The sequence below is a fragment of the Anabrus simplex genome, chromosome 3 (genome assembly GCF_040414725.1).
Source record: "Anabrus simplex isolate iqAnaSimp1 chromosome 3, ASM4041472v1, whole genome shotgun sequence".
NCBI lineage: Eukaryota > Metazoa > Arthropoda > Insecta > Orthoptera > Tettigoniidae > Anabrus > Anabrus simplex.
This window is the reverse complement of record NC_090267.1, coordinates 451,355,200-451,380,241: the sequence shown is the minus strand read 5'-3', so window position 1 is coordinate 451,380,241 and position 25,042 is coordinate 451,355,200. Positions and strand designations below refer to the sequence as shown.

The following is a 25,042-nucleotide window of genomic DNA, read 5'->3' as shown; positions in this document are numbered from 1 at the left end:
TTCATATCTCCTGTGACCTTACACAAGAAGGTAAACAATTTACGAATGGGAATACGTTCATACAATTTTCCTGTTTTACCAGCTTCAGTGGGACCTAATTCGTTAATGTTCCACTACGATGCGGTTACAAGAGATGGTTTATTTATTCCGCCTATATCCACTTCCTTTGCCTTTACCTGATAGGATTAAAAGGTTGCTAGGGAATTCTGAGTGCTTGTCAAAGGCTTTAAAAGATACTCTCATGATATGTAAACTTTCTCTCGTCCGTAATGTATTGTAATCTAATCTGGCAGAGCGTCGCTGAAGTCCTGGCTAACTCTCAGAAGGATATGCTGCTAAAGTACATTGTTATGCCGTAACGCATAACGTTTGACACTAAATAATATTATGGGCTTCTATGAAATGGCACGAAATTGTTGGATAAGCTAATCTCATAACTTTCTTAGGTATTTGATAGACCTAGATGTACCGGGCGAGTTTGCCGTGCGGTTAGGGGCGCGCAGCTGTGAGCTTGCATCCGGGAGATAGTGGGTTCGAACTCCACTGTCGGCAGCTCTGAAATGGTTTTCCGTAGTTTCCCACTTTCACACCAGGCAAATGCCGGGCCTGTACCTTAATTAAAGCCACGGCCGCTTCCTTCCTATTCCTAAAGCCTTTCCTATCCCATCGTCGCAATAAGACCTATCTGTGTCGGTGCGACGTAAAGCAAATAGTGAAAAAAAGACCTTGATGTGGAATAAAAGAGAGCGAAGTATATTCAGTGAACTACGGAGGGTTGCCCCAGTTAAGATCGGACGTTATTTCTCACCTTTTCTGACGGAGAAATTCCCTTTCGCCACCACCGACTATGTTCGATGTGATGTCCACGGACCTGCACTATTTTCCTACATCGGAATCCACCGAGTCTCAGGGCAAGAAGGAGAATGTTAGCCCAAACCTCTTGAGAGGCTTTCCAAAAGCCCTCTGTGTTGATGGGATGTCTAGAAGCAAGGCCTTACTTCAGGACACCAAAGCCGCAGAAATCCATAGGTGAGGCATTTAGTGACATCATGGGGATTGGTTTGAAGATATTACATGCACATTTGTCTCAGCAGTATTCCGTTGGTAGTAGGTGAGGGAGATCTGGCTGTATGCCTTATCCACGCGGTTCCAAAGGAGGAATATCTTCGTCGTAAATATAGTCCATTACATTCTCCTGGAGGTAGGCAGCTTTTACATTAGCATTACTTTCAAGTCTGTAAATCCGGCATAGTAATTTGTATGAATCATGAACCACTAGGATAACTTTTCTTTGTTCTTTCGAATGAAGTTTGAGCGCCCCTTTTGGGCTATTGGACGATAGAAAATAGTGTGAGATCCATTTATGTTATTCAATTACACTAAAGGAGCCTCCCTGAAAATCGCAATTTCAGCAATTACACAAGAAAGCAAGAACCCATTATGTTCCTGGCCTTAATAGAGAGAATATAAAATTATTGGTGGAATACATGAAACACTTCGATGAAAATCCATTCAGTGAGCAAACATTGGATGTTGGCTTGAAACATACCAGCTTTCTGTCAGAAATTAAGAAAGGATGAGACAGACACGTCAATGAAAGTAACACATTTATTCTAGTCCATAACAGAAGACATAGTGCACGGCACTGTAAACACTACATCTCGCCCGCAAAGGCATGATGCCCTCATGTCGGAAAAAATCGCACCCAGTGTTTCCACATCCCTGTTGAACAGTTTCCACTCGTATATCCATCAGTACATCTCACCCAACACGCTCCCCCGTCCCCATCGTCCCCGCAGAAACGTCTCAACGAGGCTTCACTGTATTCGTATATTCAGATTCATCTATGTCGTCCCCCGCAGAAACGTCTCAACGAGGCTTCTCTGTATTCGTATATTCAGTAGTACGCCCTCCCGCTCAACACATCCATCGATGTCGTCCCCGTAGAAACGTCTCAACGAGGTTTTACTCTATCTCAATCCCACTAGACGAAAGCAGTAGTTGCACCTATCTGTAAAACGAGAACAGGAAAAAGTGCTACAAATATCGAGGCATTTAATTAATCAGTATGCCAGGCAAGGTGTTCACTAGCATTTATGAAAGGGAGAGTGCGACCAAATGTTTGAGAGTAAGTTGGATGAAAACCAGTGTGGTTTCAGACTACAGAGGGGCTGTCAGGGTCAGATTTTGAGTTTGCGCCAGGTAAATGAAAAATGCTGCGAGAGCAATAGACAATTATGTTTATGTTTCGTCGATGAGGAGAAGGCATATGACAGAGTACCGACGGAAAATATATCAGTTGTACTGAGGGACTATGAGATTAAATGCAGATTATTAAAAGCAATCAAAGGCATTTTTGCGTAGATATTGCTAGTCTACAGTGATAATTGATGGTAGAATGAGTTCTTGGTTAGACAAGGATGAATATTGCACCTTTGTTGTTCATAGCTTACATGTATTCTCTACTATAATTTCGTGTGACTGTTTCTAGCCAAATGCAGCCCTTGTATCGCAGACCCTCCGATGAATGTGGGCGGCATCTGCCATGTGTAGTTAACTGCGTGTTATTGTGATGGAGGATAGTGTTATGTATGGTGTGTGAGTTGCAGGGATGTTGGGGACAGCACAAACACCCAGCCATCAAGCCAATGGAATTGACCAATAAAGGTTAAAATTTCCCAACCCGGCCGGGAATTGAACCCGGGACCCTCTGAACCGAAGACCAGTACGTTGACCATTCAACCAACGAGTCGGCTATTCTCTACTGAAAGGTATAAATTGACAGGGAGGGATTCAGTTATGAGTAAATACAGTAAACAGTTTATCCTATGTCGACGATTTGGTTATAATGGCTGATTGTGCTGAAAGCTTGCAATGTAATATGTCGGAACTTGAAAATAGGTGCAGTGAGTATGGTACGATAATCAGCATTTTTAAGACTGAAGTGATGTTAGTAGGGAAGAAACCTAAGAAAATTGAATGTCAGGTCGGGAATACAAATGCGGAACGTGTAGATTAATACAAGTATTTAAGATGTGTATTCTCCCAGGATGGTAGCATACTAAGTGAAATTGAATCAAGGTGCAGCAAAGCTAACGCAGTGAGCTCGCAGTTGCAACCAGTATTATTCTGTAAGAAAGAAGCCAGCTTTCAGACGAAACTATCTTCACTTCAGTCTGTTTTCTGACCAAATTCACTGCACGGGAGTGAAAGGTGCATAGGGTCTCATTCATAAGTTAGATGTAACATGCATAAAAGTAGCTACAATGATCGCTGGTACAAATAGGTTGGAAAATAGCAGGATGATACTCGGAATGAGGAGACAAAATATAAGTTAAGAATAAACTGAGTGAATGTAACGGTACGCATAAACCGCCTTTAGTGGTGGTGGTAAGTGAGTCGAATGCTCTTTGCATTACGTTGCACCGACACAGATAGGTCTTATGACGACAATGGGACAGAAAAGGCATAGAAATGGGAAAGAAGCGCTCGTGGCCTTAATTAAGGTACAGCCCCAGCATTTGCCTGGTGTGTAAAATGGGAAACCACGGGAGAGTGCTGCCGACAGTGGGGTTCGAACCCACTATCTCCCAGATGCGAGCTCACAGCTGCGCGCTTCTAACCGCACGGCCAACTCGCCCGGTGTGAGTCGAATGGAGAAGGATGTATTACCTAGGAGAATAATGGACTTGGTCACAGAGAGTACAAGGAGTAGAAAAAGACCAAGACGATGATGGTTAGATTCAGTTTCTAATAATTTAAAGAAAAGGAGTATGGAACTAAACGAGGCCTCAGGAAATGAAATTCCCCAACCTGGTTCCAGTCATTCGACTGGGTCAGAAATGGAATGAATCAAGCCCCGTCTAGCGGCGAGGTTAGGAATTGTGCCGGCTGCCGAAGCCTGTCGCACTCCCCTGGGGCAAGGATTAATGACTGACAGATGAAATGTAATGTTATTGGCGGGTGTTGCTTGAATGAAAGATGACAGGGAAAACCTGAGGCCAACCGCCTGAGCCACGGAGTCTCTCGAACCAGGCCTCAGAGGCGATTAGTAAATTTACAGACGGAGAGCTGAAAGACAACAATCTATAATGAAGATGTATGTATGTATGTATGTACGTATTGTACCAGTAAAAGAGCCCGACTTTAAGATTTATTTTGAACGAAAGCATCGAATAGTTCTCAGGGCTAAACTGGATGAATATTAGCTAGGGCTTGGTACAGGAGGCAGGGTCCTATCTACAAGAAAAGTTTGAATCTGATTTGATAAGAGTTTATTCATGTAATGCATATTAAATTGCACATCACCTCATGGTAGATAGGGGTTGTCTTCCACATTGTCCTTTAAATGGCCCGGGTCTCCAGCTCACCAGGCCGCACCGGCTGAAACACGTTTCAGAAGATGCCCAAGTACTCCGTCAAGATGCGGATGGACCATCCAGGTTGATTGCATGGAATACGCCTCAAATTCCCGTGATGACCTCCGCTGGTTCCTGACGATGTTGAGGGTAATCACATTACCCAAGTACAATGAGGTGGATGCCCACAAAACTCCGAAAATGTGTTCTTAGTCACTCGCAGAATTGATAAGTCAAAGTTCATGAAAACCTTGAATAATTAGTTTTCACACCATTAGTAAAATCACTAGTCAATGTTTATAAAGACTTTCAAGAATTCACTCTTTAACACTCATGGAAATGACAAGTCCGTGTTCATGAAGACTTTCAATGATGTTATAGTTCATCAATGGAAAAATTTACAAGTCTTTAAGTAATCACTGGCAAAAATCACAAGTTTATGCTCATGGAAACTTCGAACAAATTTAGAGTTCATCACTCGTGAATATTCCAAGTCCTTGAATAAACACTGGCGAAAAGTTAGAGTCCAACACTGGTAAATATTACAAGTCTTACTGGCGAAAAATTAGAGTGCAACACTGGTAGTATTATAAGTCTTTGAATAATCACTGGTGAAAATCACAAGTCTACGCTCATGCAAATTTTGAATAATGTTAGAGTTAATCACTCGTAAATATCACAAGTCTTTGAATAATTACTGGCGAAAATTTAAAGTCCATCACTGGTAAATATTACAAGTCTTATTTATAAAGACTTAGAAGAATTCAGAGTTCCTCGACACTCGTAAATATTACAAGTCCCCTTTATAAAGACTTAGAAAAATTCGTTCCTCAACACTCGTAAATAAAGACTTCGAGGAAATTCAGAGTTCCCCAGTGAGACTATAACCACACGGAGATAGCTTCCGACGATTATGGCAGCGAGTAGAGCCACGCTGACTACTTGACTGTCACTGACTGACTGAGATATCAAGCTATATTGAGCCCTCCTTATATTTGGTTTGGGGACATCTACGTCACATATGCTGTGAAGCTGGTTATCTCCTAAATCCCTCGACGGATTTTCTTGAACTTCAAGCATTCCGACGTTTATGTAATTCCCTTTAAAATGACATGTTGATCAGGTCGCTACCACAATTATTATAGGAGTTTTAAATTTTTCTCCATCGAATGTTCCGGAAGGTGTGACGCTTGAATCTGGAACATACGAGTTCAGGCCAGCTGGACGTGGCATGACAGGTGGGTGATCTAACTAGCCCCTGCTGCTACATCACGCATACAGCTGTTCTTAGCTTGCTCGCTCGTCCTGCTGAATGTAAACAAACCAGGCTTGCACGGAGTAATACGCGTGGTGATAAAATACGATCAACTCTCAAAAAATATGCATGTGCAGGTCGTAACCAGTACAGTATGTATGTATGTATGTATGTCCTTTTGCCGGACTGAGTGGCTCAGGCAGTTTAGGCGCTGGCCTTCTGAACCCAACTTGACAGGTTCGATCCTAGCTCAATCCGGTGGTATTTGAAAATGCTCAAATTCATCAGCCTCATGTCGGTAGATTTACTGCTACGTAAAATAACTCCTGTGGGACAAAATCCGGCACTTCGGCGTCTACGAAAATTGTCCAAAAGTAGTTGGTGGAATGTAAAAAACAATAACATTATAATTTTTATGTTCTTTTGTCAAGAGCTGGGATTGAATTTGTCGATCAGAAGTATGACCTTTGATGCCTTGTGTCACATTACAATATCAGGCTGTTTGCGGCTTGTTGTTCGGTCAGTCTGTACTTTCGTGTTCCAGTACCCTTTACACCCCTGATTATTATAAACTAGATGCAGCGTGTATCTATAGTGCGGCATATGATAGGTGAAGGAACATCTTCTTCTTCTTAAGACGTCGTCTCCAAATGGAGGTAGACGATCCACACGGCCAGCTCCGATCTTGACGTTGCAGCCATGCCATGTGGATTTATTGGAATATCTCTCAGGATCTTTAATGCAGTTTTTTCCCGTTGCCTTCTGCATCCTAATGCCGTTGACCAAACTGGTTCTTCCGCCTTTGGGAACAATTTCTTGTCCCCAGGATAATAGAGTGCCCTTACCCTTACCCGCTCATCCACTCTCAAAGAGACTATTGGCACTTGGTATAGGAGATCTCCTTATACCGGGAGATAATCGGTCCCTTCATTCGTTAGCCGCCTGCCTCTACCGCGGGGAGGTGAATGTCAGGATTTCACCGTCATTGAAACAAGGACCAAATGGCATTTCCTTGTTTCTCCGGTTCTTTAGAAAGGAAGGAACATCTGCCCAGACATATTTGCTGACGAATGCTATTCACAATGTTGTCTTACGGGTTGGTGTACTCAGCAGGGCTAAAGCAGCCACTTACGATGTTATCCGTACTTCCACTACCCACGTTTGCTCTTCTGTGTTCAGTCCTTTGAATGTAGTATAGTTAGTGCTTTAGTATCTTAGAAAGTTGTTGATCTTGAAGGGTTCCTGGTTCTACTGTGTATTTCAGTAGGATCGATTTCTGATTGATCTCGATCTTCTTTCACCGCTTCAGTCAATTTAGAATAAAGTGGTCCTTGGAAATTTGTTTCGTGGACTTCATATGTTAGGTATTGTCCAGCTCACCAAAGAAAGTGAGTCTACTCTTCCTCATGGATGTGTTATATTTTCAGTGTGGAATGTTGGCAAGCTTCCTCAGTGTGTCTTCTCCTATGTTCTTGAACTTACACTTATTTTATTATTATTATTATTATTATTATTATTATTATTATTATTAAATACAATTTACACATAATCTGCTGACCTAGTTTCGTCACAAATCTCTGTGTTCTGTATGACAGAGTAATGTACAACAAAAGGTATTGCGTAAAGCGATAAAGATTCCTATAATCGACCGACTTGTTCAACATTAATGATGTGAAGCCCACTTGCTGCTGTTCCATCGAAACGCTAGGTGCTAACGAGCGGTATTTGTTATGTTCAACAATATAGACTCATTCGCTTTACTCGATCTGCAGTTAGAGTTTACTACAGGATAAAACCACATAGTCGGTTCTTACGGCCTTAATCTCTTGGTCCGTTGTTACGCACAAGTAGACGCAAGGAGCTGGTAGCGATATTTGGTGGGTGTTGTGAGGCCTCACTTGCTGCATTATCGACCAGGATACGTCCATGTACCTCAGCTCCGACTTTCTTGAATACCGGTTTTGAATCCCAACGTCAGCTATTGTTGAAATTAATTTTCGTGATATATTTCAGAATCTGTCGAATGCTAGGGCAATGTAAAAGAAATCCCCATTGTAGGACAAGCATCTAATTTCCTGTCTGAGTTATTGGTACATTGGCTACCAATACTGCAACAGCACAGCTTATCAAACCTCTGCCTTAATTAACGGTAGGTACCTACCTAAGTGAGATGTTAAAGGCATGTCCAGCTCATCTTCAAGGACCGAGCTCGATAGCTGCAGTCGCTTAAGTGCGGCCTGTACCCAGTAATCGGGAGATAGTGGATTTGAGCCCCACTGTCGGCAGCCCTGAAGAAGGTTTTCCGTGGTTTCCCATTTTCACACCAGGCAAATGCCGGGGCTGTACCTTAATTAAGGCCACGGCCGCTTCCTTCCAATTCCTAGGCCTTTCCTATCCCATCGTCGCCGTAAGACCTATCTGTGTCGGTGCGACGTAAAGCAAATAGCAACCAAAAAAAGAAGCATCTTCAAGGAAGTAGGGTAAATTCTGCGTCGAATTTGTCGAATTGTAGATATTTTTCCTGAAAAAGGGTTCTGTAACGTAGACTTCTATATCTCCTGGCATTTAAGTATTCATTACTTTCCAAATTTAACTCTCATATTAAAGCATAGGCAAAATTGGACAAAGAGAGATGATTGTTCAGGATATAATGAGAAGTCAGGCATTGTGATTAGATGTCGGCGAAACTCTTGATAGGTGACCTAACGAAGTGTTTCGGAAGATTAAAAACAACTATAGATGGAAATGGACTGAATAATATGCAGTACGATATTGTCCTGTTCGTTAAATACACGAAGGTTTTAAGAGGATTGATGAAGGAAGTCGACCAATAGAAATCAGATAGGCCAACAAATGAACCCCTAAAAGGACTAAATCCATGACAAACAACTGGAAAGGTGACGTAAGCATCAATGGCAATCCCTCTGAATTCGTGAGATAACACAAGTACCATGGTCAGATTATATTATTCAGCAGAAGAGTCAAGAAAAGGTAGTACAACAGTTTATATCAGTAGCATTGTCGAGCCTAAAATTCAAGCTGATGGTCAGGCATTAAAACCTAAAACTGAAACGGGACATTATGCATATTTACAATACATCATTCCACTTATTTTGTACGGCTCACAGACATACGCCTTAAGTTCAAGACATAGAGACTTACTGAAGACGTACCAGAGAAAACTGTAGAGGAATGTCTTAGGCTTCATCTTGAAGGACAGAATAAGGAATGTGTAAGAGTGGAAAAAAAAGAAATTTATGGCGTGGTGACTGTGGAACGTTTGTCATAAATGGTGCTTAGCTAGACTTACAGTGAGGAGGAACTTCTACAGGTGGGGATCAAAGATCTAGGACCCACGGATCGGGCGAAGAAAAGTCATGACAAAACCGAGAAATGACTGGGAAACAAGAATCAAGTAAATTGTAAGAAAGATAGGCTGAAATCACACGAAATTGTTCAAACTAGCCCCTTTCAGCACTTGCCTTAATGAATGTTCTAGGCTAATTCGAACTCTAACCGATTTAGCTGGAATTCGATCCCAGAATTATGCATATTGAAGATGTGCGCTTAATCAGCAATGTTACACAGTCGATCAAGCATTTCTGGACAAGAATCTTACTCTAGGTATTACTCAGTATGCAATAAAATGTATTAACAATTAATTACTGAGGGCAAAGCCTTTACCTTCCACCTTTCACGTACCTTAAGTACCTGCAGGGGGATGATTTCAAAAAAGAAACAACAAAAGCAAAAATCTACGTTGCTGTACAGTGGTGGCCGTTGGATTCTCACGTCGAGGGTAGGGGGGGGGGGGGCGGTGACCACAGTACTTCTTCCCACAACTCTTTCTTTGCTACTGACCAGTAGCACCGCACTCATTCAAGTCTTCTACGCAAAAACAAACAAATTCACTGCTGCCAAACCTCACAAAACGCGGGATGCAAGCCAGAGGCCCGATTTGCGTCAAAATTCCTGGTCTCAAATGTTACATTTCAATATAAGAGTTTATTATTTTTCTTCTTAAAATCTAAATAATACTGCCAACAAGGTCATACAACATTACTTAATTTTATTGTATGCAACCATGGAGATATGGCTGGCGCATGCTCGTGTAGGGGTTTGTGAGGACATCTTTACCGCTACACTGCTACGGACTCTACCCACGTGAAAGCCTCTGTCCGCACCCTTACTCCCCCCGAAACCGTCCACCAGCGCGCTTCCCCTCTTACATCTCAACCCTCTCACCCACACTATATCCTCGTACGGAAGCTCGAGAATTCATGCCATCTTCAACCTGAAAACACTTACCAGTGAACGGCGCGCTGAAAGTCAATCACCTAAGTTTGATAACTTAATGCCGAACAGTTTTCCTTATTGATGAGGATTTACAGCGTTACAATGAAATTTAATTTTCTTAGCATTATTCGAGTCCAATATTTGACTTCAAATGTCGAGAGAAAACACTTCTTTTTTTATTTTTTTTTTAATTTTTTATTTTTGCAATTTGCTCCGACACAGATAGGTCTTATGGCGACGATGGGACAGGAAATGGCTAGGAGAGGGAAGAAAGCAGCCGTGGCATTAAGGTACAGCCCCAGCATTTGCCTGGTATGAAAATGGGAAACCACGGAAAACCATCTTCCGGGCTGCCGACAGTGGGGTTCGAACCCACTATCTCCCGGATGCAAGTTCACAGCCGCGTGCTCCTAACTGCACGGCCAACTCGCCCGGTCGAGAGAAAATAAAGGAACCTTTCGTTCTTTAGGGAGGACACCGTCCGGGAATTCTTAAGGACTGGCCGCTACTGCTGATGTACTCGTCGTCCAGTTCAATCAATCAATCATTCAATCAATCAATCAATCAATCAATCAATCAATCAATCAATCAATCAATCAATCAATCAATCAATCAATTACTGATCTGCATTTAGGGCAGTCGCCCAGGTGACTGATTCCCTATCTGTTGTTTTCCTAGCCATTTCTTAAATGATTGCAAAGAAATTGGATTTAGTGAACATCTCCCTTGGTAAGTTATTCCAATCCCTAACTCCCCTTCCTATAAACGAGTATTTGTCCCAAATTGTCCTCTTCTGTCGTGTTTTGTTATCAAGCACGTTTTCCAGACGAACCTCTTCTAACAGTCTACGTTATTTCCCTCTGTAGCTGATATCTAGCTGTCTTGTACGGGCACCGTACAGGAAATCGACGACACATTGTTTGGGCCTGTTGTAGGCTGCAGGGTACACGCCTCGGCTATCTTGAATTCGTTGGATTCTTCTATTCCCACTATTTCAAGATATAGAAATAGTAACCACCAGCCACATCCTATTAAAATGTCCACGCCAATACGGAAAGTATAAGAAAACTGAATAGATCAGGCTGATTTCATACCTGACATCAACACACAGTGCTGTCGTCTATAATGCATTTAGTCCCTAAATAAGAAAAGAAACAACAGAAAAAATAATTAATCTTTCTCTCCTGTAAGGGAACGCAAAATTCATTTCACAATTTTATTCGGCCTATGAGTAAACAGGCTTCCACTGAAACATAGATATTATTGACCAACATAAATAGCTAACTTCTTGGCTAGCACAATAGCGTACATGGTAGTTTCTCTCGTTGGCAGAAGACAAAACAAGAGAGGAATGTAATGTAATTATTTTGGGGAATATGGAAATGTTCCATTCATAAATACAAATTCTCTTTCAGCCAGAAACCATAAATGTGTTTATGTTGAAAATAGTGGTATATTATTACGTGCTCAGGCGATGCCAGCTCTCCGGAAGCCTCGTTTGCTATTTCTTTGAAGAGATGAGTGAGTTAGGTCGGTAACCTCCCATGACCATGGCCGGCCTCTGCTTGTACTGTGATTTCGTGTTGATTCACCATGGGTCTTCTGGATCGCGAAAAGCAATTTTTCCTTCTCTAGTCGAATCCCGAATATTCCAGTACGTTATCATAACGGAAATAAAGGAGGTTCGCCGCGAACTGTCGGAAGGAGTGTACACCAAAGTGAGTGTTGGCTGTCGTCAGAGTTGTCGTGTACAGTTGTTGGAGCAGAGATATGAGTGTTGAGGGAGTGTCAGTAGTGGAATGTTGTTGTCGTTGTTGTGGAGCTGGACAGCAGTAGTTGTTGCTGGAGTGAGTGAGCAGTAGTGGTGCTCGTTGTCGTTGTCCGATATGCAACGTTTTATCCCTCCAGTTCCTTTTTCATATTAAACTTTTATTCTCGATATCCTGAATTACAGAAATTTTAGGAAGGTTGTCTCTTGATACCACATAGCTGGCGCTAGGTATGTATGTATGTTCAGTCCGTCAGCGATTCCGCTGGTGGGATCCTCAACAGCTCTGCCATCTGCTGTCATAGATGGTCTAGGCATCACTGAAGAGGCGTACTAGGAAAATGAGGAGTGAGGTAGTTTCCCGTTGCTTTCCTCACCGATGTAAAACATGTTATACATAGAAAAGATATACTGGATTTTTTAAAACTTCGTCAGTGGAATGGACGTTATTGCCCGCTCCTTACACTTACTCTCATTGATAAAATAATACAATAGGTCATCATACGTTCCATTTCAACAGAGGCATTATCAAAATGTTCCGCCTCTGAACCTCCTCCTTAGCAAAACAATTAGTCATCTCCATAGAGTTTTTTTTTTTCGTTTTTGGAGGAGTGAGAAGTAGAAACTTCCAATGACCGTAACTTAGCGATAAGTGGGTCAGGGTGGTCAGCTGTACGTCCGGCCGCCGCACAGTGGGACCAAGGTGGAAAACACCGTCTTTCATGGAACTGACCATTTGTCTGATCATATAGACGCTTTCTACATTAAGTTATCCGTAGAATCCAGCTGTAATAATGATCTTACGATTAAGCATTGCTTGTAGTGTGTAAATTGCATTTACAGCGCAAAAAGGTGAATTTCGTGTGAAGCCACTGATTGTTATTGAAAAGTAATGTCGTTTTACATTATTCAATATATTCGACCACCCCATTACGACTGTTGTGACAACCCTCAATTAAACGACAAACAGTTGGTTGGCTAAAAATATTACGTAGGAGGGATAGCTTGATTTAAAATGTGAACTTTTCGTGGAATTGAACACATGCCTAGGTTAATAAAAGTAAAAGGCTCTATGATGTCCGGTGTAATTGAAAAGTTTTAAATAGAAAAAGAATATACTTTCTTTTTTGAAAATATTGTTAATAGAATTATTATTATTTTTAACCCTCTCTTCTTTCCTTTTATCAAATGAAATGTTTACATAAATGCACAGTTATTGTGTTTATAACTAAATAAACTAACAAGATATTGTTTTTGGCATCCATTTCTGTATTTATTATTTATTATTTGATAATAATAATAATAATAATAATAATAATAATAATAATAATAATAATAATCGTATGGCCTCAGCTACCGTTTGCAGACATTTCGATTTGACGCCATCTGGCTGTCTGCTCGTCAATTTCGACGTTTCGTTTTACTCTAGGTCCGCTAGATGGCAGACAGTGTAAACCGGATCTCTCTTGGGCGTCTATGGCTGAGATTTAATTAATTTTGTTGGGTAAATACCAAATGTATCACCAGAGATCTTTTACATGCCGACATCGTACGACATGAAGTGTCGAATGGACTTTTTTCCGCCCGTCAAAAATCCGACCACCTCTGCCGGGTTTGAACCCGCTATCTTGGGATCCGGAGGCCGACACTCTACCACGGATCCACAGAGGCAGCTATTTATTATTTGATTATAAAATAAGAAAGCATTTATCTTCGGGATCTAAGGTCCGAAACAACCAGACAGTTTTTTTTTGGCAATTGGCTTTACGTCGCACCGACACAGATAGGTCTCATGGCGATGATGGGATAGGAAAGGCCTAGGAGTGGGAAGGAAGCGGCCGTGGCCTTAATTAAGGTATAGTTCCAGCATTTGCCTGGTGCGAAAATGGGCAGCCACAGAAAACCATCTTCAGGGTTGCCGACAGTGGGGTTCGAACCCACTATCTCCCGAATGCGAGCTCACAACTGCGCGCCTCTAACCGCACGGCCAACTCGCCCGGTCCAGACACTTGTAAGACCACAAGGTCTTCATAAATACTGAGCTTGAGAAATAAAACCTCAAAACAAAAACTGGAGAAATTAGAGCGAAGGATAGGGAGAAAGGTGTTAAGATCCATTAAATAGGAAGGGGCATGGAAGCTCAGAAAAAATGAGGAAGTGCATAACAAGGTGGGCAAAGTAACGGACGCTATCAGGAAAAGGAGGCTGACTTTCTTCGGTGATGTGTTCCGTATGCCTGACAGCAGACTGACGAAACAGATCCTACCACAAGTAACCCAGATGGCACCTAGGAATGGCTGATGATTTGAGGCTGAGTGGGATAACGCAATAAGATGTCCTAGATAGACGCATCCTTAAACAAAAAATCCAGCATTGGAGGCTACCTGAAGTTGAGATAAAACCAATGGAACCACTTCTCTGATCAGAGGTCAGAAGAAACGCTCACATTAAGAGAATGAAGGACTTGTGGGCAAGAATACGTAAACATGGTTGGAAACCTAAATAATCGTGGTCCAATGAGGCCGTAACGATGTGAATAATATTCTATTAAGCAGAGTCGAAATCTCTAAATTGTAAAGTTTTAGATGTTCCCGGCTAGAATCAACCGATATGTGCATCGTAGGCTCACTCAGTTTAATTTTTACGATTTGCTCATGTATATTGTACCGGGCGGTACACCTCCGCGCCGCTAATTCAAACATTGCGCCAGTGGAAACTCCTCTACTGGAGGAAGCCTGAACTTTAACAACCACGTTAATTCTAAAGTTTCTCAGAAGATGTCTCTACTGTAAATTTTGAAGTGTTCTGAACTATGTCAATTTCGATTCGTGTTTGTCTGCTCCATAGCAAGAACTTTGAACATTCTCTAACAGATGTCTCTACCAAAACTGATAACGCTCTCTGGTGTAAAGGAATGAACTGTCCGGAAGAAATTTAACATTCATAAGTTTTGTTTTTGCTAAATTTTGTTCTGTGGTTTGAGAGTTGGCAATATAATCCTTTCTTTCCGCCTGTTTTGAATGTAGCCAATCAGGAATTTCTGTAATAAATTTTCCACCAATGAGGTGTTTCTTCTTCGTCTGGTGTATTAGTTTTTGCTGTTATCCAATAAAATTTTGTGGGCGGGTTGTAATCATTCATGAAACGTCTCGAATTTTCCGCGAGGGTATATAAACTGCTGATTTTCTGGTCTCCTCGCCACTTCAGTAACATCTCTCATTGTGTAATTATGTAGAAGGGGGCGGGAAGCGCCTCTTTCTTCGGGTAGCAGTTCAACCATCAGGCAATGGCCGTTTTATAACTTATTTTCTTGCTAGCTCAGCAGTTTAACCCTCGGGGCAGGTTCGAAACTTTTATCATGTAACCTTCCTTTAAAATGAGAAAGACACTTGGTATAAAATTCCGTCTCTTTAACTACAAATCGGGATAGAGAGTGCCTAACCCTCTCAAGCTCCCTCACATATTGTTTTTGAGGTGACTACGTTTTTCCTTCGTTTCATAATGTAATAAAGTTTTCCTATCGTGTCACCACCGTAGTATGGGATTAGCCCTTGCATAAGCGGCCTAGAGCCAAATAGGTTTTAAAAAAGGTGTATTAGGAGTGCAAGTTACGCCTCCACTCAAGTTGGTATTTTGAGGCCATGTAATTGTCCTGTTTCCTTATGGAATAGGCCTCAGTAGGTTGGGTATTTTTACCCCTGTTATTGTGTGCCTGGAAGGCAGCTTGAAAGTCGAGTTTGGTGTGGCCTTTGAATTGGCTTGAACTTTCAGAGCGGGTTGCTCTTTCTTAAATTTGGTTTCTGTGTGCCTCGAGCAGGCTTTACTGGATAATTGGGAGCTAGAGCTCCTTGGTATGATCGGGGTTTTCTGCCCCTTTGTTAAACCTTGTGTATAAGTAAAGTTGGGCTCATTGCTCAGGGATTGTGTTTCTGGAACTCGAAGCCCGAAATACATCAATAAACTGTAATTGTACATTCTTATTTTGTTGCTATACAACTAAGTTCCTGTTGTACTTGTTATTTCTTGATCTCGAAAAGAAAATATAACCTTGTTGAATTTTAAATTAACTTTAATTTCGTAAGTTAGGACCTGTTCATCCCAGCACCTTCTTTCACCTCTAACTACCACGGACCGGGCGAGTTGGCCGTGCGCGTAGAGGCGCGCGGCTGTGAGCTTACACCCGGGGGATAGTAGGTTCGAATCCCACTCTCGGCAGCCCTGAAAATGGTTTTCCGTGGTTTCCCATTTTCACACCAGGCAAATGCTGGGGCTGTACCTTAATTAAGGCCACGGCCGCTTTCTTCCAACTCCTAAGCCTTTCCTATCCCATCGTCGCCATAAGAGCTATCTGTGTCGGTGCGACGTAAAGCCCCTAGCAAAAAAGATAACTACCACGGAGAACTCCGTAACAAGTGGTAGAAGAGCGTGGTTGAATGGGTCTCAATTTAGCCCCTTTTGACGGCTAAACATTGCTTTGATTCGAACTCTAACAATTTTCTCAGTTGCTGGAACGTTTTGTTTATTTTTCTTTCTCAAAAATTTTCTGTCATGTCCGGCCCTCGCGAGGTTCTCCATCCTTTCTATTTGCGTAAAGAGGAATTAATTTATGAACTATCTCTCAGAAACGTTCAATCTGGAGGCACGGTTGCAGTCGACTCCAATAAGCTAAAAGATTACCTTGATTTGCCTATTACCATCCCGACTTTGGGAGAAAAAGAGATTGACGACGCCCTCTCCACGATCAATGATAATACTACTGAGCTAGCATCTGTAGTTAGTTTTTTTGAAGTAAGTGATCCATCTCCTAATCAACTCAAAAGAGTACAGGCTAGGCTGTACCACTTTTATAATAGGGTGTGTGATCTATTGTCTCTGAAGTTAAATGATCTTCAGGGTAAGGAAGCTAGTGCCCTTGCCGAAAACTTGTCCCAAATGTCTAGTAAAGTTAGTCAGTTGTTATCTGGATCTGCTATGCCTAAAGTCGACCAACCTACGGTAGTAAATATTGTAAATGTGGAGGATTCCTCTAAAGTACTAAGGCGACTACACAACGAACATCTGCCCCATTAGGAACCGAGTCCGATCGTCGCACGTCCATTCCACCCTTTGTGTTAAATAATGCTCCTTCTGAATCTGCTTCTCCGCCACTTAGGCCCCTTCCTACTACGTCTCCGGGTTTCAGCAGTTTGCCCCATCCTTTAGCAATGTTGCTCAGAGGTATTTCTAAGTTTTCGGTTAACTCTACCAGTGACGTGATTTCATTCTTAAGGTTTTTAGTTGAGTTTCAGGATCATGCTCTTGTTTTTTCTCTTTCTGCTTGTCAGATTTAGCAAATCATCTATCCCTATGCAATGGGTGTTCTCTCCGACAAAATAGTTAGGGCAATTGCGGAACAGTCATCCATAGAAGACTTCCATGCCCACCTGTGGGCAAATTTTATCCCCGCCCGAGCTAGGTCTTCGCTCATTCAAAAGTACTACTACCGAGTACAACGGTTGGATGAAAATTTAGCAGACTTCATCCAAGACATTAAGTTTTACACTAGGGTATTTGCCCTCCATTTTCCCGAAGATCAAATTGTTCAGGCCATAGTGGAGGGTATTTCCCCTTCATACCGCTCATACTTGTGTTTTGCATCGCGTCCGCAAACTTTCGCTGAGTTAGAGGCTATGGCTGTCTCAGCCGAAGGAGTCAGATACGCCGATACCTTGCGTGTAGTGAAAGAACCCCCTCCATCATCTGGTAATTTTCGGCCTCCACCTCGCCGACCCATCACACCCCGTAAATGTTACGCTTGCGGGTCGCCTGACCATCTTCGTAATAAATGTCCATTGATCAAATCTAGTAGGACAAATAATGGAGCAGGTTCATCCCAAGGCTGCTTTAAATGCGGCGCGTTTTCACATATTGCCAATAACTGCCCTAATGCTAACAGCACTCCCTCCTGCTCAACTTCGAACAACAATCATAAGTGACTAGTGGCTTCGGCTGAGTCGGCGAACCCATCTTCCCGAGGCTCAGCCCCAAGTAAACATGTCGAAATTTCAGGGGAAACTCGGTCTTCAAATGTATCTTTTGAAGGCCCTAAAGAATGTCTTAGGATTGCGGCGGATACCCCCGCACCTGTTCCATTTCTTAAGATTGAATTGAATAATGAGCCTGTAACGGCTCGATTAGATTCTGGCAGTGTTTGTTCTATTGTTTCGGCTGAATGGTACTCTAAATTGAAAACAGTTTGCAAATATCCTGATTTTTGTTCGACTTTGGTTCAATATGTTTCGGCTAATTCTTCTCCTTTAGAAATTTTAGGTTCCTTAAATGCCAAAAATCGTATTTCTAAATTTACTTGGAAAGTTAAATTGTTTGTGGCAAAGCACTTGTCTTGTCCCATTATATTGGGAGCCGACTTCATGTCCCATACTGGTCTAGTGCTCGATCTTCAGAGCAAGTCGTGCACATTCAAATTTGCTTCTAATTGTAAAATCCCTTTACTTAAATGTAGTTCTGTGTCATATTCATCTGTTTCGCCTACCCAGGATGAGATGTTAGATCTTAGACATCTACCTGAGGAGCAGGCTGATAGTATTCGTAAGCTGTGTCATTCGTTTCCAGAGGTTTTCTCGGATACTCTTGGTGTTACTGACCTTATTGAATACAAGATTGAAGTTACGGATTCCATCCCCGTCCGATTTCCACCGTATAGGCTATCTCCGCCCAAAATGAAGGCGCTGAAAGAAATCATTGATCAGATGCTGAAGGACGGTATTATTGGGCCCTCTAAGTCGGCGTATTCTTCGCCTATTTTTCTAGTCCCGAAATCCCAAGGTGGCTTCAGGCCTGTCATTGATTATAGGACTCTCAAACAGAAGGTGGTGTTACAATCTGTGCCCCTTCCAGACCTTCACTCGTGTTTTTCATGGTTTCGTAAGGCTAAGTTTTTTACTATCCTAGATCTTAACCAGGCTTATAATCAGATACCGTTAGCAGAGGAATCTAAAAACCTGACAGCGTTTGCCACGGATTGGAATTTGTATGAATACAACCGCGTATACCACTATCTTGATGATGTCGTCGTATTTTCGGAGACCTTCGAAGAACATCTAGATCATCTTAAAGAAGTTCTCAATCGCCTCCGTAAGGCTGGGTTACCTGTGAAGTTGTCCAAGGTTGCCTTCGCTAAGCCCTCCATATCATTCCTAGGGCATATTGTGTCGCCCGATGGTGTCGCCGTCGATCACTCTAGAACACAGGCCATCCGTGATTTCAAGCCTCCCAAGGACATCAAAGGTATTGCTAGGTTCATTGGTATGGTGAATTTTTTCAGGAAAGTTATTCCAAATTTCGCCAATAGAGCGGCGCCCTTGAACTTACTACGTAGGAAAGGCGTCAAATTTGAGTGGGGACCTTCTCAACAAGCCGCTTTTGAAGATCTCAAATTAGATCTGTGTAACGCCCCTGTTCTGGCCATGCCCGATTTCTCCAAGAAATTCATCGTCCAAACCGACGCGTCGTCGTCGGCGGTAGCTGCAGTCCTTCTTCAAGAGACTGAACTAGGGAGGCGCCCCATCGCCTATGCCTCTAGGACTCTATCGGCTCAAGAAGCCAAGTATTCCATCTATGAGCTCGAAGGTTTGGCAGTCTTATTTGCCTTAGAAAAGTTCCGTCTCTATCTGGAACATGTCAAATTTGACTTGGAGACCGATAAGCAAGCCTTAAGTTGAGTCTTAGGTAGGCCGCGTCGTACTGGTCGTATAGCCCGGTGGGCCATCCGAATTTCTGCCTTTCAATTTGATGTTAGGCATATCAGAGGTACTGAAAACGTGGTTGCTGACGGACTAAGCCGTATGTTTTCTAATGATGTAGAGACCCCGGATCTGAACGATAGTTCTTCACCTCCCGAGTCCATACCATCTGAGGTTAATGCCATCTTAACAGATGCTCCCATGCTCTTTAGGGATATTGAGAAATATCAACGTGAAGATCCGACGCTGGCTCCGATCATGGAAACCCTTTCTTCTGGGGAACATGTCGTCCCGTATGTTTTGAGGAATGGTGTTTTATGTTGCCCGTCGAGGCATGATCAAAAAATGAAAGTTGTAGTTCCAGCGGTTCTTGTACCAATGATCTTCAAGTACTACCATGAGACCCCATTGGGGGGGGCATTTAGGCATCTTCAAAACCCGAGAAAAGATTCGTGAAATGTTCATCTGGAAGGGTATGGACGGAGAAATCCGTAAATTGGTAAAATCTTGTAAATCATGCTGGCTTAGTAAACCCACCATGTCAACTAAGCAAGGGCTTTTGTCTTCTCACCAAGCGTCGCGCCCCATTGAACGTCTCTACATCGATTACGTAGGACCCTTTCCCCAGTCAAAGGGGAACGCCAATAAGTTCATCCTTGTATGTGTAGATGTTTTTACTAGATTTTCCTGGTTATTCCCGACTAAGCTGGCTACCGCTCAGTCCACCATTACTTGTTTAAATTCCATTTTTGCTTCTTTCGGTCCGTGTCAATATATTGTATCTGATAATGCTAAAGCTTTCACATCCAATCTCTTTCGTAAATTCTGTTTTGATCTGTCCATATCTCATGTGACTACTTCGGCTTATTATCCCCAACCATCTCTAGCTGAACGGGTCAATCGTAATCTGAGGTCGGCCCTTATTGCCTATCATCACCACGATCATTCTAGGTGGGACACGTCCTTGCATTGGTTAGCTTTTGCTTTGAATTCGGCGGTTCATGAATCTCATAAGTTTACTCCAGCTTCTTTGATGTTCAAATTTGTTGCCAACACGCCGCTCTCTAACCTTTGGTCTCTTAGTGATATTCTACCTGAGACAATAGATCCAGATAATATTAAAGATCTTTGGAAGAAGGCTAAAGCCAGTCTTAAAGTGTCTCATGAAAAGGTTAGGGAAAGATATGATCGTGGACGGAGACCCACCCATTTGAAGGTAGGTGACCAGGTGATGGTCAAGCGGGCAAGCTTGCTCCCAGATGTCATGGGCCGTGCATAATTGTAGATTTTCTCACGCCGGTCACGTTGTTGCTAAGTAATCCAGCCACCGGGAGGATATTTAGGGTTCACCTGTCTCAGGTGAAACCTGTGTAATTTCCGCACTAACTTAGCTTGTTTTATTTCTTGTTACATTTTGAAAGAATTCGGAAGGTTATATTTTTGGTTTCATTTTGAGGCCTTCTGCCCTTGGAATCATGTTCTTTGTTTCCTAATGTTCATTGTACAACCTCCCCCGACCAAGAAGTAAGTATAAATAACCACCTAATCGATACTTTATTAATGCCTCAGGCAAAATTGAATAAAATTAAAACTTACAGGACATGTTTCGACCACTTAGTGGTCCTCTTCAGCTGTATAAATAAAGAACTGAAAAGAAAAACATTATGACAATAAGCACAAATAAAAGTTCTTTGGAGACTCCTTTGATAAAAATTGAGGTCATCAGAATAGGTCATCAGAATAGGTCATCTTGCCTCTCGTTCTTGTTTGGAAAAGATGTTTATTCTGCGCTGTCTAGAGGGTCTGTCTTTGAGCGCGACCTGGTGAAGTAACGATGTGATACAGTTTGACAGTTCATGGAAAGCTCTGGAGAGAAGGGAAGTAGAGTTTTATCGTCATTTAAAATAACATGTGAGGGAGGAGGGAGATTGGCCATTACCACGATCCCGTCTCCTGGTCAAACACACAGTGGCTAATTTAAATGAAATTAATATTTCCACGCCAATGGCCCCTCAGCTCCACCACAAGTACTGTAACCGAAAATCATTATGGTCCAACAAATTCTGCCGCCGAGATCTTAATGTTTCAGTGCCCCCGCAGCCGCGCGGCGCCGTGCCGCTACTGGAGTAGAGCACGGGCCCGATCTACTTCAGTGAGGTCAGCCAGTGTACGGCGAGCCGGAGCCCTCCTACCGGCCAAGGCTGATGTGCGGCGCACCTCCTGTAACTTGCTCGCGGTCTGTAAACATTCGCCGCGTGTGCGGCGTGCTTCAGCACCACTACCCCTCTCATGGTCCGGGTGAGCGGTATCTCAGGGTACTTGAGGGGTCCGAGCGGCCTCATCTGGACACAAGCAGCGGCGGCTGGCCTGGCCGTCAAACTTAATCAACATTTAATGTACTTATTCAGCTACATGGACATTCCATTTCCACTATTACTACATTTTTGGATTCAACTGCTATATTTGGAGGATTAAAAAAAAATTCTCCTCCAAGAATTAAAAGTTTTCCTTCTGAATTCAACTACTACAAGCATAAAGACATTACAACATAAAAAATTACTACCAAGAATTTTGAAACTGGGTCAAACCAATTTAAGAACATTTTTTTGAATCCTTCTGCAAATAATTTCTAAATCTACATCATAACTTGGATCCTGTTCTCAAACAAAATTTGGTGTTCTTCTGTGTTACCCCTTGGAGGGACTTTTGGTGGAGGGAGGTCTGTACCGGGCGGTACACCTCCGCGCCGCTAATTCAAACATTGCGCCAGTGGAAACTCCTCTACTGGAGGAAGCCTGAACTTTAACAACCACGTTAATTCTAAAGTTTCTCAGAAGATGTCTCTACTGTAAATTTTGAAGTGTTCTGAACTATGTCAATTTCGATTCGTGTTTGTCTGCTCCATAGCAAGAACTTTGAACATTCTCTAACAGATGTCTCTACCAAAACTGATAACGCTCTCTGGTGTAAAGGAATGAACTGTCCGGAAGAAATTTAACATTCATAAGTTTTGTTTTTGCTAAATTTTGTTCTGTGGTTTGAGAGTTGGCAATATAATCCTTTCTTTCCGCCTGTTTTGAATGTAGCCAATCAGGAATTTCTGTAATAAATTTTCCACCAATGAGGTGTTTCTTCTTCGTCTGGTGTATTAGTTTTTGCTGTTATCCAATAAAATTTTGTGGGCGGGTTGTAATCATTCATGAAACGTCTCGAATTTTCCGCGAGGGTATATAAACTGCTGATTTTCTGGTCTCCTCGCCACTTCAGTAACATCTCTCATTGTGTAATTATGTAGCAGGGGGCGGGAAGCGCCTCTTTCTTCGGGTAGCAGTTCAACCATCAGGTAATGGCCGTTTTATAACTTATTTTCTTGCTAGCTCAGCAGTTTAACCCTCGGGGCAGGTTCGAAACTTTTATCATGTAACCTTCCTTTAAAATGTAAAAGACACTTGGTATAAAATTCCGTCTCTTTAACTACAAATCGGGATAGAGAGTGCCTAACCCTCTCGAGCTCCCTCTCATATTGTTTTTGAGGTGACTACGTTTTTCCTTCGTTTCATAATGTAATAAAGTTTTCCTATCGTGTCACCTCCGTAGTGTGGGATTAGCCCTTGCATAAGCGGCCTAGAGCCAAATAGGTTTTTAAAAGGTGTATTAGGAGTGCAAGTTACGCCTCCACTCAAGTTGGTATTTTGGGGCCATGTAATTGTCCTGTTTCTTTATGGAATAGGCCTCAGTAGGTTGGGTATTTTTACCCCTGTTATTGTGTGCCTGGAAGGCAGCTTGAAAGTCGAGTTTGGTGTGGCCTTTGAATTGGCTTGAACTTTGAGAGCGGGTTGCTCTTAAATTTGGTTTCTGTGTGCCTCGAGCAGGCTTTACTGGGTAATTGGGAGCTAGAGCTCCTTGGTGTGATCGGGGTTTTCTGCCCCTTTGTTAAACCTTGTGTATAAGTAAAGTTGGGCTCATTGCTCAGGGATTGTGTTTCTGGAACTCGAAGCCCGAAATACATTAATAAACTGTAATTGTACATTCTTATTTTGTTGCTATATAACTAAGTTCCTGTTGTACTTGTTATTTCTTGATCTCGAAAAGAAAATATAACCTTGTCAAATTTTAAATTAACTTTAATTTCGTAAGTTGAGACCTGTTCATCCCAGCACCTTCTTTCACCTCTAACTACCACGGAGAACTCCGTAACACATATAACTCGCGATATTTTGAGTGCAGTTAATCGTAGTGTTCCTATAATGGTTTCATTTGATTCAACATCAAAGAATACAGGGAAATACATTATAGTGTACTTCCTCTAATAATATTATTTTCGCAAAATGTATGCATGATCTCAGTGTGCGCTGTTTAATTACGCTGAAACTTATTTCGTTAGCTGAAAGATTAAGCTCTTGTATCATGTCTTGGTGGTAGCCCACTTTTCAATTTCTTGATGTCTTCATGAGGAAACAAACTTGCATCCTTGAGGTAAACCACCTATCCACCTCGCATAGGTTCCCTCTGACTCCCTATAGGAGCAAGGAATAGAATGACTGTATGTTATATAATGTTCTAAAGCCTATTCTCATTCGCATGTATAAATAGTTGGAAAAAACTGTTTTATGTGTTGAAGTTCGATATGCATTTGAATATTGGTGTAATGAGGACTAGGTTACGTTATTACTTCATATAGCTAATATCAATGTGTATCATTTTGCTTGAACAGTTTCTGCTTATTCATATTCAGTTACGCACTTCTACAAATATTTCAGATTGCATGATGGTGGGTTCAGCAACTACTCAACAGAGAGCGATGTCTCGAAACCAGGCTGGATTGACTGGATGGTGGGAGTGGAAGCATATGTGATCGGTGTAGATACCAAGTTCGCAGGTAAGCGAGAAGCCTCTAAGTTGCTCTTCAACATACGCAACTTTGATGTTCTGTTACTTTACTTCTTACCTCATTAAACCGCATCACATTTCTGTAAGAATTAAAAATACTCCCGTCTCTTGAAACGTAGGTCGGTAGATGCAGTGGCCACGGCTGGTCGGTGGCCCAACAGCTCTGCACTCCGACCGAGCAGAAGAGGGGTGGCCACGGCTCTACCGTGGCTCTACGACTCTGTATTCGGGAGACGCGACAGGGCTGGACCCACTGATCTCTATACATGGATGGCTGGTAGCTTGGGTAGCAGTAAGCCGAATAGAAGATGACTGGTGTAGTAAGATGGCAGCGAGCGCACGGTGCAGTAGACCACGAGGAGCGCGCTTGCTTTGTTTATGCTTAGTTCAGTGACGCCAGGCCTCTTGATTGTAGTTCCACGGGTGTTCTGTGCTGTGTTATTGCAAAGGAAATAGTAGTATATTTTACGAATTTAGGTTCGTTGCTTGGTAGTATGATTTTAAATTAGAAGATTCAATCTCAGTTCATGAGGGAAAGGAGTTTTCAGAGAAAATCCATAGAGATTTGATAAGGAAAGACCTTAGCAGGCACCAATAATGAACTGAACTATCCATCTTCATATATATATTGCGAGTAGGACTGTTGTGTTTATAGACATGAAATTTCCTCATTATTGGTGTAATTTTCTTATTCTCCATCTTTTCTTTATCTGTTTACCCTACAGGGTCGGTT

At 42.3% G+C, this 25,042-nt stretch overlaps 1 protein-coding gene across 1 annotated transcript in view; it reads left to right on the top strand.

Moving 5' to 3' along the window:
- The window catches only part of LOC136866853 (dynein axonemal heavy chain 1), a 1,878,455-nt gene that overhangs the window by 218,368 nt on the left and 1,635,045 nt on the right, over positions 1-25,042 (top strand). The window contains exon 6 of the mRNA XM_068226864.1: positions 24,180-24,298. Coding sequence (XP_068082965.1) covers positions 24,180-24,298 — 119 coding nt within the window. The remainder of the gene's footprint in view (positions 1-24,179; positions 24,299-25,042) is intronic.